General features: G+C 41.7%; 1 protein-coding gene across 4 annotated transcripts in view; it reads right to left on the reverse strand.

Annotated features, from left to right (window-relative positions):
- The window catches only part of MMUT (methylmalonyl-CoA mutase), a 197334-nt gene that overhangs the window by 119516 nt on the left and 61466 nt on the right, over positions 1–16352 (reverse strand). For all 4 annotated transcript variants that reach the window (XM_069236109.1, XM_069236112.1, XM_069236111.1 and 1 more), the window contains exons 3-4: positions 13430–13797; positions 4565–4722 (exon numbers count right to left, since the gene is read on the reverse strand). In XM_069236109.1, the coding sequence (XP_069092210.1) occupies positions 4565–4722; positions 13430–13797 (526 nt within the window). The remainder of the gene's footprint in view (positions 1–4564; positions 4723–13429; positions 13798–16352) is intronic.

The raw sequence follows: 16352 nt of genomic DNA on the forward strand, positions 1-16352 counted from the left end.
GCCATCCTTCCCTGAGGTCCCCAGGGTACCCCCAAACTTTGGGAATGCTATTAAAAATGTCTGGTGTCCGGAAACTGCTCTCACATTTATACAGAGTACTGAGAAAGGATGTGCTGCTGGGTGAGCTGCTGGTGTAGGCCAAGTGGCGGGTCTACCAGAACATTTTCCTCACACCTAAAAATTGGGAGAAGATCCATGTTGGGGTGAAAACCACACCCACTAATGGAAGGTTTAAACTACTCCAATATAATGTGGTGCACCAAGTTTATCTTACACCAAGTACACTACATGCTATCTACCCGACGAGGCCTTCTTCCTGCCCCCAATGCTCTGCACTAAAGGCAGACTTCATGCACATGATTTGGGGATGTCTGGTGCTTATGTACTACTGGGAAGCAATTCTTAAGGTTGGAATGTCCCTGAGATGCCAGACAGTGTCTGCTGGGTCTTCTCACGGTCAAAAAGAAGAAGTTCTTTTAGGTATTAGCCAAACTTAGAATCGTCATGTGCTAGTTGTCCCCTACCATACCTGTCCTAAAAGACTGGATGAGAGACATAGCTGAATGGGCACTGGCTGAATGGTGCCGTATGTGTAAAACATGCGAGATAATAAACTGGAGGATGACTTGAGAGCATGGACGGAGATGCTTACTGAGCTCCTGAAGCCCCTGGACGCGCTGCCTCCATAGGTGGGTATAATGGTGTGAACTTTCTGCCCAGAGTGAGTAATCTGTGGTGGGGTTGGGAATGATGGCAGAGTTGGTATGCTACTGACCACGCGCTTCGATTTGATGTCCCCTGTACAATGCACAGAATTGTACCTATGATGATAAATCAACATATTTGATTCAGTGGAGCCGAGGTACGGGGGAGGAAAAGGGAGTTTTGGACGTATTTGATAAAAATTAGGCAATGCAGTTTGTTAAACTTGAAGCATTGTACTACTGTATTTGGAATGGAAAATGTTAAACAAAAAGAATAATAATAACAATAATAGTAATATTAATGTTTCTTTAGATAGAACCTGGTCAGGCGTAAAAGGTCACCAATTGTTCTTTCATTTAATCTGCATAGGAGTAAATTCTGTAATGTATATCCAATTGTAATGAATCTTGTAGTGCATCAAAAACGCTTTCTAGATTATTGTGCTTACTATGAAAATAACTCACTCAACTGCTTGGCTGATTTTACCATGTGTGTAAAAAATAAATTAATCTTTGGATGTTTACAACGTAGCTCACAACTCTGCATAAATATTTTAGTCAATAACAATATTTTGCTCCTGTCTGTTACCTTTTGTAAGAGATTTACAGAACAGGCCCCACTAATTCTTAATTCAATTTAATGACCTTGGAAGATTTCGGACTAAGTTTCACCTTGCCACAAGTCAAAATCTTGGCCTGCAGATCACTCTAGATGTCTACATCAAGGGTTTAACTCACTAATGTTTCTTGGCCTTCCATTCCAATATTTGGTGTTCTGAACTAAGAATATGATTAAGTTGCAAACTGATTAGCTAGAAGCAGTAACCATCAAATAATATCATCTGTGAACTTGTTAAAACTAGAGGCATCATATGGTAAGTTCCAAAATATAAGCCAAAACTCTTGCAGGATGCACTTTCCTTTGCGTTGTGTTGGAACTAGGGTTCCAGACAATTAACTGTGGAACTGTTTCCAAGGATTGACACTAAAATCAGCTAGGAATACTTGTACTAGTTTACACACACAGCTCCATCAAAGGATCTACTTACTAATGAACTAGCCTCACATGGCACCCTTCAGTTAACATTACACCTCAAATGCACCTCATGGGTTCCCGTGAATCAATGTATTGACAGAATGGTCACCAGCACCGGTGAAGTGCATGGCCGCAGCACATTCAAAGTACACCACATTATCTGAACTCCCCATAATTTCTTCTTGTCAGCTGCTTCATCAGGACCATCCATGAAAATGCAAGGCGGTACTTATGGATCAATGCCAGAGCCTTTTTTTAGTAACTAGGTTGCTGATTTTTTTGCTAAGGTAATGAGATAAGATTATTATATCACATAAGGTATATAAGCAGTACGAGACATTGGGTAGATCAGAATAGAGCCTGGAGATTGTCTAGGTAGGCAGAGACTTTGGAACCGAGCAGGGCATTTTCTACTTTAAATAGGGTTTACATTATATAGACCTACTTAAAGGCAGTACACTTGTAACATAGAAACATATAACATGTAATTGGATCATGCTTTAGATCAGATTACCTCCAGCTAGTGGAAACGTTGTGTACATTTTGTAATCTGGAATTGGGCTTATCAATGGCTAGGGACTTGACAGGTTGAGCCATTCATTCAGACTGTAGAATTCATCTGCAGTTTCTTTGAACAAGCTACAAAACAAAGTACACAGACTGCAGAGGTGGACAGCAGAAGGGGGATTAGTCAGTGGTGTTTGGTGGTTTTGAACATGAAGTGTAGGCTCCTGTAGTCCGTATTTTCTCTTGATATTCTTATTTTTTCTGATGGAGAGGGTTTGGTGGAGAGATGTACAGGACAAAAGCTTGTCCATGAAATATGTATCAAATTTACAATTGCCATGATTCTATGCCTGAAGACGTCGTAAAGGCAGTGGCTCAGTTCGGGTCAAAGTACTTAATGAAGTCTATCAGACAAGTTGCAAAAAGAATGAAAGCAGTTCATGTCTAGACTATTATTAATTTGCAATTTCACAGGACAAGGAACATGAAAAGTAGACTGACTCTTTAGAGACCCCACATGAGTTGAGTCTGTGGTAGGATGTTCTCTGCTGACAGCAATTAAAAGACACTGAGGAGGAAACAAAGTCACTGTCTGAATCCTCTGAAGCTTCGACAATAAAATCTTCATAAATAGAAGAATGCAACAGTGTACTCTTCAGCCAAGGATTCTCATGTAATGATTGTCCCTGTTCTTTTTCAACATATTTCTGCGATTATGTAACACTGACAAATAACACACATGCCAAAAGATTGTCTCTGCATGTGGACCGAGATTTTAAAGAACATCTCTTTAAATCTCTGGCTCACATATTGGATTGTCTTACCCTGAGGCCCTATTGGAGTTCAATATGGAGGACACTTCATAATGCTAACTCTATACCCTCCAGAGACGCCACCAAATTGGCCTTTCTACAAGACTTTACTAACATGGGCGAAAAGTCCTCCCATTGGCAGAGATGGATGTCAACATCCTTCAGGGTTGCCAAGATATGCATCTGACAACACTGGCGCTCATCACAGGTGCCCACACATCAGGAGTGGTTCACTGAGCTATACCAACTGGTCACTTATGAAGGACACATTTACAGGATCCACATCAAGTGCATCTCTCTGATGTAATTTGGGGGTATTTCTTATGTCTTCAAGAACTTTAATGTATGATGGTACAGAGGGTTCCTGCTTCCCTCCCCATTCAGGCAGTAGGCTGCGATAATATCATCATCTCCAAATCATACATAGGAGGCGCATGGGAGGGTGATAGATGGGCTGGATATAGGAGGTACAATATTTTCGTCCAAAGTCCATACAATAGTGGCCTTCATCTATTTTTCTGATGAGAGCTACAGGGAAGGTGAAACCATGCTATATCAGCACAGAGGGAGGTAACTTAAAATGTGACTGCAATTACTATTGTTGTTGACAAGCTTCTATTTTGGTATATTATTTTACTACTGCATTACATTTGTCGATATTACAGTCAGCATCTGTGCGCTGCCTCTTTCTGTTAATTTTTCTTGTAGGACCGTCTTTGCGATGGAACTACATGTGGCTGTTTTAAAACTCAAAAAATAAATGTGCAATAAAGAGACTTTATTTCTGGGTACACCAGCAAAACATCTGCCTTTTTCATGCAAATACCACCCATCAATCATTTACAGCCATTCAATATTAGTCGATAAGGTATGCTACAATTGAATCTGGTTACGTCCAGAGGTGAGTCATGCTGTTAAGTGGTAGGTAAGGTAAGATAAAATAGTCCACTATTTTACGATGGATTCTTTTTTGGATTGTGTTGGCTAGATCCCGTTATAGATCTGTACCGGGCATTATTCAAATTGATTTCTGGCAGGGCACTGCAGTTTCTTTGTACTGGGCTGCCTGGAGTTAGATTACTCATCTTCGGTGGCAGTTCACTCTTAAGGCATCTTTGCCCACTGTGTGGGTCTGATGCAGTGAAATGTGGGTGCGTTAGATGTAATTTAACATTTACTGAGGTCTCATGAAAGGGGGTGCCATCAGAAGAATAGACAAAGTGATAACATTCATGGCGTGGACCGTTCAAGAGCACAGAGCTTTTCTGTAAAGAGCCAGACTTTCACTAAGCTTTTGCAATTATTACAATTTCAATTTTCCCCAAATACAAGCATAGTTTCAGTGGGCCAGGCTGTAATTTTACCAGAGAATACTAATCTTTTAACTATTTTTCAGTTGAATGTATTTTTTATTTTAAACACAGTACTGGTGACTTGAGATCCAGAACGCTCTCATATTTGCAGACATGTAGCTTTAGGTGTACAAATATCTTCCTACTACTTGCCTGGGTGCAAACTCGTCAATAGTGAGGCCAGCCTGTAGTCCAGTCCTGCAGTACTCCAAACCATCTGCAACAGTGTAGGCAAGCTCCAAAACTGCATCAGCTCCAGCCTCTTGCATGTGGTAGCCACTAATTGAGATCGAGTTAAACTTTGGCATATACTGCACAAAAAAATAGGGTAGACCAAATATGTCATAATTGGCAGTTCCATTACATTGAAAATAAGTTTGGTAGCGCATGTTATTGTTGAAGCATGCATTTTTTAAGTTTCACATTTGCATGAATTACTACTAATAAACGTGAAAACATGCAAATACCATATTATACAAGATAAAAGTAAAACTCCTTAGAGTGTTATACGTTTCAACATACAAAAATAAAGTATCTTTTTCAGGGATATGAAAGCAACAAATGATTCCAGTAAAATTTAAAACAAAGAAAAACTTCAGTGTTGTGTTTTATTGTCGATCTTTTTTCCTTCATTTGCCCACTGGGTCAGTTCTAAGTGTCCCCGGTTTGTCTTGCTTATCTCATATCTTCTCTTAGCTGTCAAAATCATCTCTGTATTTGCGAATCACCGATCTTCTACTTTCCTTTTTTTCCTCATAATATGGTTATGCCTCTTGGCCAGTCCATTTTTCTCGTTATCAACCCTTTCACAATTACACCCAGGTCTGTCTTTCTTCTGTATCATATATTCCTTTCTCAATCTATTTACCATTGTTGCCAGTTCTTTTCTTTCTTGCTGCTAGCTGTCTTTCTCTTTTTTATTATTTTACTATTGTTTTTTCACTTACTAATAGGCTGGCTCAAACTTTAACCTTTGTCAAATAAGTATTTTTTATTAATGTTGAATTTAGAAACATCCATATCATTCATTTACACTCTCATGTCTTTATTGCTACAACTCTCTCTAGTACTTTCTTCACAATTTACTTCCACTTTCCATGAATTTCTCATTTCCACTGCTCACCTCACTTCTTCCCCAGGCTCAACAGCGCCTGCTCAACAAAGTAATACTTCTCAAATACTGGTAGGTTATCTTTACATCTATCCTCTCTCACTGTCACTTTACAAACCCTAATGCCCTCTCTGATCTTCCTTACAGTAATGATTTGCTGCCTTCCACATCATTTGTTCTTCCGGCCCCCTCACAAGGTCACCATAACAATCTTTTTATAGATGTTTGTCGATAACCTGCTTTCATTATTTCCCTAAAAAAACGTATCTTTTCTTCCTTTCGCTAAATGTTCCTTGAACAAGTCTTCACTCATTTTTAGGTCTTGACTAGACAGCGCTTGCACTGTCTCTTCGAGACATGTTGTATATACTTTGTGACCATAGCCTTCGTATTTGCTGACTCCATTGTCGCTCTCCAATTCTTCCCCCATTTGTCCATGGCATGCATCTGTCATGAGTCCTACTCCTCAAGAGCAGGGACCAAGTACTGTATCCACCCACTGGTCAGCAATTTAGCATTGTTCAAAAGCAGTTAACAGGAGCAACTGTTTATTTTCCTAGCTGCTCCAAGCTCTTCTACCACCAGGCCTATAAATCTTGTTCTTATCTCGTCACATCTGCTGTGCAATCAAAAGACCGACTGGTTTTCACACTAGGCTGCTTCCTAAAAAGGGAGGCAATGCAGTTCTTTGTGTACATTGCAGAGTGTGCTCCAAAAACTTCCTTTTTAATTTTTTTTTAAAAGATGTGATGTTTGGTGACAGAAGTTTGCAAGAGCTGTTTCCTGGTATGTGTGCTTCCCAGTGCAGGGTTTTGGGCCTGTTCCTCACCTCCCCCTCAAGCCAGGCATGGGTGCCTCACGCCTGTGTGATAAGCAGAAGGGGAAAACACAGAGAAGCTCGTAGCAAAAGATTATCAAAACTAAGGCCATGCCATGATATATCACAGCCGGGCATGGAACAAAGCGGGCCGCCCTCAGATGCCTGTGTCCTGCATGCTTCCGAAGAATCAAGAGGAAGTAGGCTTTTGTTTCACTGAGCACAAGTAAACGTGCCCAGGAGTCTGTCCTGAGGGAAACTGACTAAATGTGATTTAAAATAAAATGATAAACTCACTGGCTAACTTTGTTCGTCTCATCCTCCCAGGAACCACCTGCACCATTGAGAACAATGTTATTAGTGGCTATTAGAAAGCAGGGGCCACAGCTGCCCACTCCCCATCCACACATCACAACCCAGGGTCAAGTCTGCCTGCCATAAAGCACTGCTTCCAAATAGAAGCAGAGCACTGTTGCCTGGCATAGGTACATACACTAGAGTAATCCTGCTGAGGCTAGGTCCAAATTACAAATTCCGTCTTTCCCAATGTCTGTTGCCCAACGCGTCCTGTTTTGTGCTATATATGTCCACCTCGTGGTTCTAGTGGTCATACAGAGGTGTAAGTGGCCTGGAGGACCCCAAGAGGGTTCTTAACAACAGAGTTAGACTAGCCTAAAAACAGACCACAGCAATAAAATAAAAGTGTCCCTCCTTCTGTTATTTGAGTAGTAAAAAGGTGTCCCAGATTTCAAACTGATTACCTGAACCTTTTAAGACATGATGCCTGGGTGATGAGTGGGGCCTGCAAACGTGCATTTGCTGCAGAAAATCCTTGCAGCAATATTATGCAAAAACAGCAACAAACTGAGTATGTGTCTTCCCTATAAAAAAGGGAAATGTTTGACATCCTTGCTCTTCTGCCCTACTCATTTTCTCGGTCTTCCCCCCTCTTTTCTCCTTTCCTGGGACCACGTTTGCGTCTCTCCTGTCTCCCTGTGAGATTTATTCCCCTGTGCCATTTATTCGGATTTGAAAATGTATCAACAGGTTAAAAGCCGTGCTTTTAAGCAGGCACATTAACTCACTGAGATGTTTTATAATTACTGAAACTTGTGAGCAATAGATTACACACACAGATCTCTGTAACAAATGCCTTGACTTCCTACACACTGCATTTCTCATCACCACATACATCCACACCTCTCCATATGACATGGCTAAAAGCCATTGACGATGGCTTTGACAATGCTTGTTGCTTACTGTCTGGCTGCTTCCTATTTACATCACATCTAATCCTCTGTGACACATAGTTCTTCCCTATGTATAGTACATTAGACTAATGTGGTAAAAACATATGCTCAAACATTATCATGCAAATGTTGGCTTCATCTATTGATCCCAAATCACTGGCACATCCAGACAACCGGTGGCAGCGTCTGTGGTCACTTTCATGGCAGCAGAGCCACTGCTGATGACACGGCAAATATACTGCACTTTCCACACTTATTTCTGGCCACCTAGTGAGGACCTTCACAAGTAATTATGTTTAGAGGTATCTGAAAAGGGTTGCCATTGTAATACATGAAGCCATTCACAAACTCAAATGTTTGTGGGAAGCCACAAACATGCTGCCTGGCATTTCCTACCATGGACACATTTGAAACTACTGCTACAACAGGCAGGGGTAAAGGCATATTCTGGTTGTGTTAAAGAATTAAACAACTTGATATTTCATGAGTGTGTAGAGAAATTAGGTTCTTCCAGTAAAAACATATGTTTCTCTGTGAGAAAAGAAATGATATAGAGGGATGAGCAATGGTGCTAATCTGTCAACCTGACTGACACAGTCTACCCTGCAGACACTACCATTCAGCAGGAGTAAGTTGCTAGTCCCTATTCGGGAGTCCACCAGTCACCAACCAAGGTGCTAGAGGCCATGTGCCAGTGATATCCTGGGGACTATCCTGTTATGGCTCAAAAAACTGGGTCAAGATCCCCCTTTCTGTCCTTGACTCACTGTATAACAAGTGCAAGCAGTCAAATGTTTCTCAAGGAGGCGATGTGGGGAACAAGAACTCAGACCCTAAAAGTCAATCAACAGGCACAATAGCATATTGTCTAACCTAATGCTAATCTTTCTGTTAAAAGAAAGTACTTTAATCTCGCAGCAAGACTAAATACTACAAAGTTCAATAAGATTTCCACTTAAAGGATTATAATCTCAGTTGCGATCTTCAGTACGGTGCTGGTATTCCCTCTCCCCACTATGGGCAATATCACAGTACTACAGTTCCCAGTATACTGAGGGCTAAGACATTGATTAGACATAGGTGCAGATTACATTAGAAACTCTACTCCGCAAATGTGAAACTCAGGTCAAAGTCTTTTACCCCTTCCATCTAATGTTAATGCGGTAGACTCTTCTGCACTTTCTGGTCTACATTCCAGCTGTAGCAGTGTAGCAGATGAAATCTGCACACCCAAACTGGCAGCAGTGTCAGGGACCACTGAATGGTATTGGTGTAGTAGGCCTGCACCACAGCACTCTTCTTCAGTAGTGGCAGCCTCTCTAGATAGATGTGTTCTGGTGCTTCGGTACAGTGGTTGTGGCCTCCAAGCAGAGTCATTTGTTATGGCATGTTCTTCGAAAGTTGCGGTCAATCAGGACTATCTCCTTTGGTAGCGATGAAGCTCCTCTTCCAAACATCAGCAGCACAAGTCTCTCAGGATCATGGCAGATTGCTGTATGACATTGTGATACTTGTTCTTGCAAAATCTTGGAGCAGGTCACTCAGATCTACTGATAAGAGACTGGGAGACACCCTCACAGCAGAGGTTGCTCTGGGCATCACTGTCTGTGTTAGTCACCTGGGTGCTACCTACACCATGAACATGCTGGGCTTCTCCTCCTGGGCAGTTCTCATCCTCCAGGGACAGGCAGACCCCTTCCATCTCTCAACAAGCAGGCCAGCAGCCTTATAGGCCCTTAGGACTACCAGCAGAAAGTGCAAACTTCAGGTTAAGAGCCGTCACCTCTGAAACAAGCTATCAGGCAGACGTGAGCCCTAGTCACACAGCAGCTCTTTGGGTCCCCTGAAGAGCACTCACTTCACATCCCATCCCATCCTTGTTCAAGAAGACCTTGGAACTAGAACAATGGGTGGGTTTGAATCCACCTTTTGTACACATTTTCAAGTCAGCAGATGTGGATCCACTATCTAAAGCTTCAGAACCAAATTGGGTTGGTTATCTTTGAACGAGACTGTCTGGCTATTCCACTACTACTCTTTACCAAATGTCGGTGCTATGGGCGAACTAATCAGTAGCCTTTGCTAAAACAGCTCTTGTTGAATTAGTAAAGAAAGCCCCATCTCTATCCTCCTTCACTTTACTATTTGGGGCTCTACCCTCCAAGACATAGGAATGCAGGCAACATACTTCCACTGTCTGGGTCAGAAGACTCATAGTACACAAGTTGTCCTACTGCCATACATGTACAACACATTCACTGCACAGGGATGCACCCAGCCTACGTAAGTGCAAGGATTTGGGAGTTCATATAACAGTGGAACTTTACACACAAAGAGTCAGTAGATCGTCTCTCTCTAACACAGAGAAAACGATCCAGTCAAACCAAAGATTCACACAAAAATGGTATGCTGCCACCACTGCTTTATGTCTCTCACTCCAGGCATGGACATTAGTCCAATACCCACTATGAGGACAAACACTGTGCACCGTCCAGGTCACAGAACAAGTAACTGTCACTACTAGGGACAGGCATAGGCCTATGTGGACATGCTAGATCAGATTGATACGTGGGCCAAACAGTCAGGAAAACAGTTTTACGTGCAGTAGTATACTCGGGCAGGAGTACAAGGTCATTTCCTATTGCAGGGAACATTCCAGTACGAATTTCTTTCCAATGGAGAAAGAGTATGCATAAAAAACTATGATCTGCCTAGATTACTCCTGGGTCTTTTTAGGAAGCCGCAAAAATTGAGAACTCTGAGACATTTATAGTAAAGCCATAATGTACAGATGTAGGCCCCTTCCCAACTATTTTGTGAATCCCGTTACAGTAACTAAAATAAAAAGTTAGTAAAAGTAATTGGCAAAAGGTCAAACTAAAGTAGTGAATATTAAAATACTTATTTTCTGATTCACTTAGCAACTAAAGACCAGAGTAAACTGCAGTAACTTTTGGCCGAATACTAAGCAAAACCAGATTAGCAATTAAAGAACAAAAACCGAGTTACAAAATTTCAGAATGATAAACTTTTAAACCATCATTGTATACACCTTTAAAAAATAAAATTGACACAAATATCAATTGCGTCGAAATTATATGACTACAAAATAGCTACAATTATACAGTTATAAGTATAAAATAATGACATGCCCATTTAAACGGCACTCACAAACTAAATAATCTTTTAGCACTTAGTATAAATCGTAAACCAATTTGCTTGAGTAGGCACTGCTGTGATTTAAACCAGTGACGGGTGAATTACATCACACTTTTTTCTCAAGCACATTAGCTCTTACTTATTTCACCAACATCAGAAACACTGACCAGCATGGTACACACTGGCCAATCAACAAACAAAGCTATTCATATGCAAATAATGCTTCTTACTGAGCCAGGTGTCGTCGGTGCTCTAGTATCAATGGACAGAATTACTAGTGGCTCAGTATTCTAAATTGCTATCATCAGTGGCCCAGACTATCGGCGACTTTGCTTAAAGCAGGGACTGTCAAAGGGAGAGGAACAGAAAAACAGTGCTGATGCCATTTTCTTTTCTGAAACAAATGCCACAAAATAGGGACACTTCATATATTTTCTGGTACTCTACTTAAAAGTAGGGTTATCTTTCATCGTATAGTGTGTTCTTTTAACGCACAAGTGTTGAGGAATACTATGACGAGTAACGGTTGCTGTCTCTAATGTGCTGTATCTATACCTCCCTCTATCGATCTGCCAGCTAAAGCTATGGCTTTTTAGCCAACATGTTTAGAAAACGTTCTCTAAAATGAACCTTGCAAGTGTATTTTTCAAGAAGTTCTATCCTTAAACTCTCTTTGGAAATAGTTGGCCTGCTCAGTGTGCTTACTTATTGGCGCATACATGCTCAGAACTATAATAGCAGTGAAAATATGCCAGTAACAAATGAGGCCTATATCAGGTGAAGTATGCTTGTCTTGTTCGACTGCTAATCTGGCACTGTATGTCAGACAAATCTTATTTAGGAGCATTTGTCAATTCGCACAGTGACTCAAACTCTTGATAATATCTCTTTTCTTTTGCTCTCTCTGTCACACACACACAACCTAATACTATTTAAAAAAAAAATGCTAATAAAGTCATTTAAAATTCCCTTTACGGGTATGAATGCGGTTTTTGCTCCAAAACTGGAATGAAAGTGCAGCATCGCAATTAATTTTCTCTACTGATGTCCCATAGCCTGTGCCAGATAGAAGTCACCAATTGACCAGGGTGAAGTTCTCTCTTATTGCCCAGCTCTTTCCCACCTATCAAGACATCAGTCTTGTTGTATCATCAAACATGTCAGATTGGACCTCGGTAGAGTTCTGCCCTGGTAACAAGTCAAACATTATCTAATGTTAGGCTGAAACAAAACCACAAATCAACTTCAGAAGAAGACCTGTGTTAAACTGCACAATAAACGTGTAAACCCTCAATGCTTTGAGAGGTAGAAACACTAATGCTTTCTACCAGCTAGGAGTTCCTGTCCAATGCATTGTCATCAAGCCCATTTGTCCACCTTAAACTGACTGCTTCAATGCGACTATGTCCAGAAATCTATTTGGTATCGCAAAGCACACACTGAGCTCATTTAGCATTATGATCTAGCACAGGGATCTGCAAAGTCGGTCCTGGAGAGCCGGGTCCATGCCAGATTTTTAGCATATCCACATTTAGAAAAATGTAGATTTCTGAAACATCTTTTTTCTAAATGTGGATATGCTAGAAATCTGGCATGAAGCCGGCTCTCCAGGACTGACTTTGCAGAACCCTGCACAAAAACTCCTCAAATGCAGTTATGACATTTTCTAAAGTTGGTCAATTGTGGCATGCCCTGGTGCAGCTTCACGTAGAAACTGACCGACTGTGAACCTCTTGGCACTGAATAAAGGAAGTAAAGCACTAAATGAAACACAAACAAACATGATAAAGTTTAACTTGATCACAAAACAAAATAAATGATCCAAAGACAACATGTACCAAAATGCGATGGAACCTTAATAAATGAAAATACCTCTGAAATATTCTAGGCTGATCTATTTGAGCGCTACCAAAAATCACTGTTTGTGTTTTTGCAAATTATGGCTTCTGGGCCCAGCTGCCTGCGAGGAGGGTTTCCTCCCTTGCTCGAAAAGGTATTTGAGTATGCCTGATTTGTTCTGGAGAATTCAAAGTCAGCACCACCGGAAAAGGTTGAGCTCATCTAAAGAGCTTAATGCAAGGGAAACATCTTAGTGAAAATTGACAAAACTTAACTGTTTAAATGAATGAAGATTACATAATTGAAAACTATTCAGCATGTTACGGTTTAAATGAAAAAAAACGACTGTTTCAGCACTACCAGAATCTGTGAGGCTGATTTCAACTGCGCAAAAAGAAGAGGTGGGAATCCGCTGATGCGCAAAATGGGCAGTAAGGTCTTGGCGCTCAAAGGCGTGATGTACATGTCTAGGCTTCAAAATGAAATGCTATTTTAAGGAGGGCAAATAATTCACTCTATTCCTCTATTCAGTGATACTGATCATCCCACGAGTAAGAGAACTGGATCTTACAAAAAGATAAACCTTTCTTAGAACGGTTTTCAGCCACAGGCACAGTTGTAGCTACAATTTAAGTGACAAGTAGCATTTCACTGCACTCAAATATTCAATTGGTTATTAAATAATGAAGAAAATACAGAGAGCTCTAGTCGCTCAGTACATTACTGACATGCACACAATTCAAAACCTTGCCCACAGCTTAAGAATGAAAGGAGAACAACTCAACTCAAAATATATGCAACTCTTTCCTACAGAAATAGTATAAATTAAGGTAAATAATTACCTGTGATGTATACTGAAATATGTCCGCAATGATGCGCATGGATGGCTCAGGTGGGAAAATATAAGTGTTTCTGACCATGAATTCTTTCAGTATGTCATTCTGGATAGTGCCTGTTAACTTCTCCTGGGGCACACCTTGCTCTTGCCCAGTTACAATGAACATAGCTAAAATAGGAACCACAGCACCATTCATGGTCATAGAAACAGACATCTTCTCCAAAGGGATTCCATCAAAAAGCATTTTGGTGTCTTCAACAGAATCAATGGCAACACCAGCCATTCCAACGTCACCATGGACTCGAGGATTGTCTGAATCATAACCACGGTGAGTAGCCAAGTCAAAAGCAACCGACAGTCCCTGTTGGCCAGCTAGAAATTAAAAAAGACATAGAAAAAAACACATATTAGCATTTCATAGAGATCATTTCAGTAGAATGTGAGACCACAATGTAAAATATGTTTACCTATTTATTAGCCTGACATTAAATTAATTGCAATGCAAAGACACCACAGGAAAGGTGCAAGTATGGGAGAGATGAATGTCAATGTGTCCCTGCTTAAGCAATCAAGTGTTCCACCCTGCTCCATTTTATCCCCAGTCTTTCCCCTACAAGTGGCTCACATCTTTGAAACAGAAATTGTAAAGCTACATATTTTCGACTGCTCACAACTATAGTAAAGACTCTTCTTGACCAGGGTTAAATCCAAAGTGTAGTCGAAGGCCAGAAAAGGACAATCACAATTTAAACCAAGAGTACAGACCTTTGCACCTGCACCACCAGGAAAGGTGACTTCTAGCCCACCACCTCAAGAGCCTGACCAGTAAGTCTCTTGGTTGTCTAATGAAATCTGGCTTGCGAAGCCCAGCAGACAGCCCACTGCATGTGTGGAAAGAACAGTAAAGATGCCAACAATGATGTATGTTTCACTGATTCAGCAAAATGGTTTGCAATTGATTGGCCATTAGTTTCGAGCCAATGGGAAGTTATTAGGAAAAGCGTTGGTATGCTGAGGCTAGTACATATGAAACTTGGTAGTCTACAGGAGAGCTGGACCAAAATGCTTTGTTAGATCCCAGTGTTGATAAACACCCCTACGAGGTGTTGACCAAGTCGCGCCTCTGTAACTGTGGAGAACAAGTAATGCCTTATCTGGTAGAGACATATTCTAGTTGCAGATTCCTTTCTTTCAAATTTCCCCGATGCCTCAGTCTGGATCTGGAGATTTTTCCCCAAACAAAGAGAATAAAGGTCAGGATCCGACCTAGGGAGCAAGGTCCCTGTCAAAGTCGGAATCAGCGTTGTTTGTTACCAGTCCGAGTCGGAGTCTGCAATGAGGATGGTGTTGATGCCACACGGGTGCACGTGTCATTGGGAGTGTTGGGGAAGGTCGAGGGTGTACGACCCATGCCAGTTCGGATTCAGGAACGGGTACATGGGTGCCCACCCAGAGCCGAGGCCAAAGACACCGGCACGGAACCCGAGGCGGGCCCTGCTCATCGCACAGGGCCTGGGGCGCACCAGTGTAGTCGGACTGCCCAAATATGAGGCGGGCTCCCAGAGTTGGGCAGGGGTTCCTCCAGCTCCCGGAAACTTGGGAAGGTGCAGGGCAGACCCAGATGCAGGCTCCGAGGACAGAGGACAGAGGCCTGGGACGATGATCCTTTTCCCTTGTCTCGTCAGCCGACGGACGGGGTGAACAAAAAGAACGCTTGTTCTTCTTCAATTTCTTTTTGTGCCTCGACTTACATGACCGTCCCGATGACTTGGAGTGGGATGATGAAGAAGAAATAAGATACTTACCTGTAAATGTAGTTCTCCAGTATTGGACACTTTCATAGATTAACATGCTTGAATACTTCCCAGTCGTCGAGAGGGGAGTCCCCAGTGGAATATAAAACCAGGCCTGAAGATGTATGCACACAATACATGGAGTAGGCCTCAATACAATAACCCATCCTAGTCGTTTTTGTAAATTAGACCCAAACTCCAACTTAAACCAATCAGATTGCCTCACCCCTTTAGAACCTCCTGTGAGGAGCTGCCTTCCTCAGATTTTCCGAGCACAAGTGCTGAAAAAACTCAGCACACTGAAAAGAGAGAAGGTGAGCTCCCCCGGGGAGGTGGACGGGCCACATGTGAATCTATGAAAGTGTCCAATACTGGAGAACTACAGTTACAGGTAAGTAACTTATTTCTTACTCCAGTATTGGAAATTTCATAGATTCACATGCCTGAATAGAGTAGCAAGCAGTAAGTAACACATGTTCTGTACCAAGAAATACTGTCTATGTCAATCATTATAAAGAGTGTCATCAGACAGTTACATGCATAGCAATAAAATAACGCTGTAAACACAAATATATGAATATGCAAGAAAGGTAAGTAAATAACAACCAGAAAATGTGATTAAATCAGAAGCGGATGAAGGGAAACAAACAGCTCACCTTATCTGAACAAATGTCTAAGAACTGCTTGACCCAACGCGGCATCATGGAGCAATTCAGCATCCAGGCAATAGTGCTTCGTGAAGGCATGCGTTATCCTCCACGTGGCTGCAAGACAGATGTCTGGAAGGGACACTCCAGAGAAGAGTGCACAAGAAGTGGACACTGCACATGTAGAATGTGCACGAACTTTACTGTCCAGCGGTCGACCAGCTTTTTGGTGGCAAAAGGCTATGGCACTAGAAATCCATCTGGAGATGGTTTGTTTAGAAACAGGAAGCCCTCTCCTGGGCGCACTAAATGCAACAAACAGCTGACTGGATCTTCTGGTTGTGGATGTGCGCTGCAAATAAAATATAAGGCATCGCTTGATGTCCAAAGAATGCAGGGATCTTTCTGCCCCAGTCTGGGGCCGTGGAAAGAAAGTCCTTGGGACCACCGCTCATTCATGTGGAAATCAGATGGCACCTTTGGGATG

This window comes from Pleurodeles waltl, chromosome 5 (genome assembly GCF_031143425.1).
Source record: "Pleurodeles waltl isolate 20211129_DDA chromosome 5, aPleWal1.hap1.20221129, whole genome shotgun sequence".
Taxonomy (NCBI): Eukaryota; Metazoa; Chordata; class Amphibia; order Caudata; family Salamandridae; genus Pleurodeles; species Pleurodeles waltl.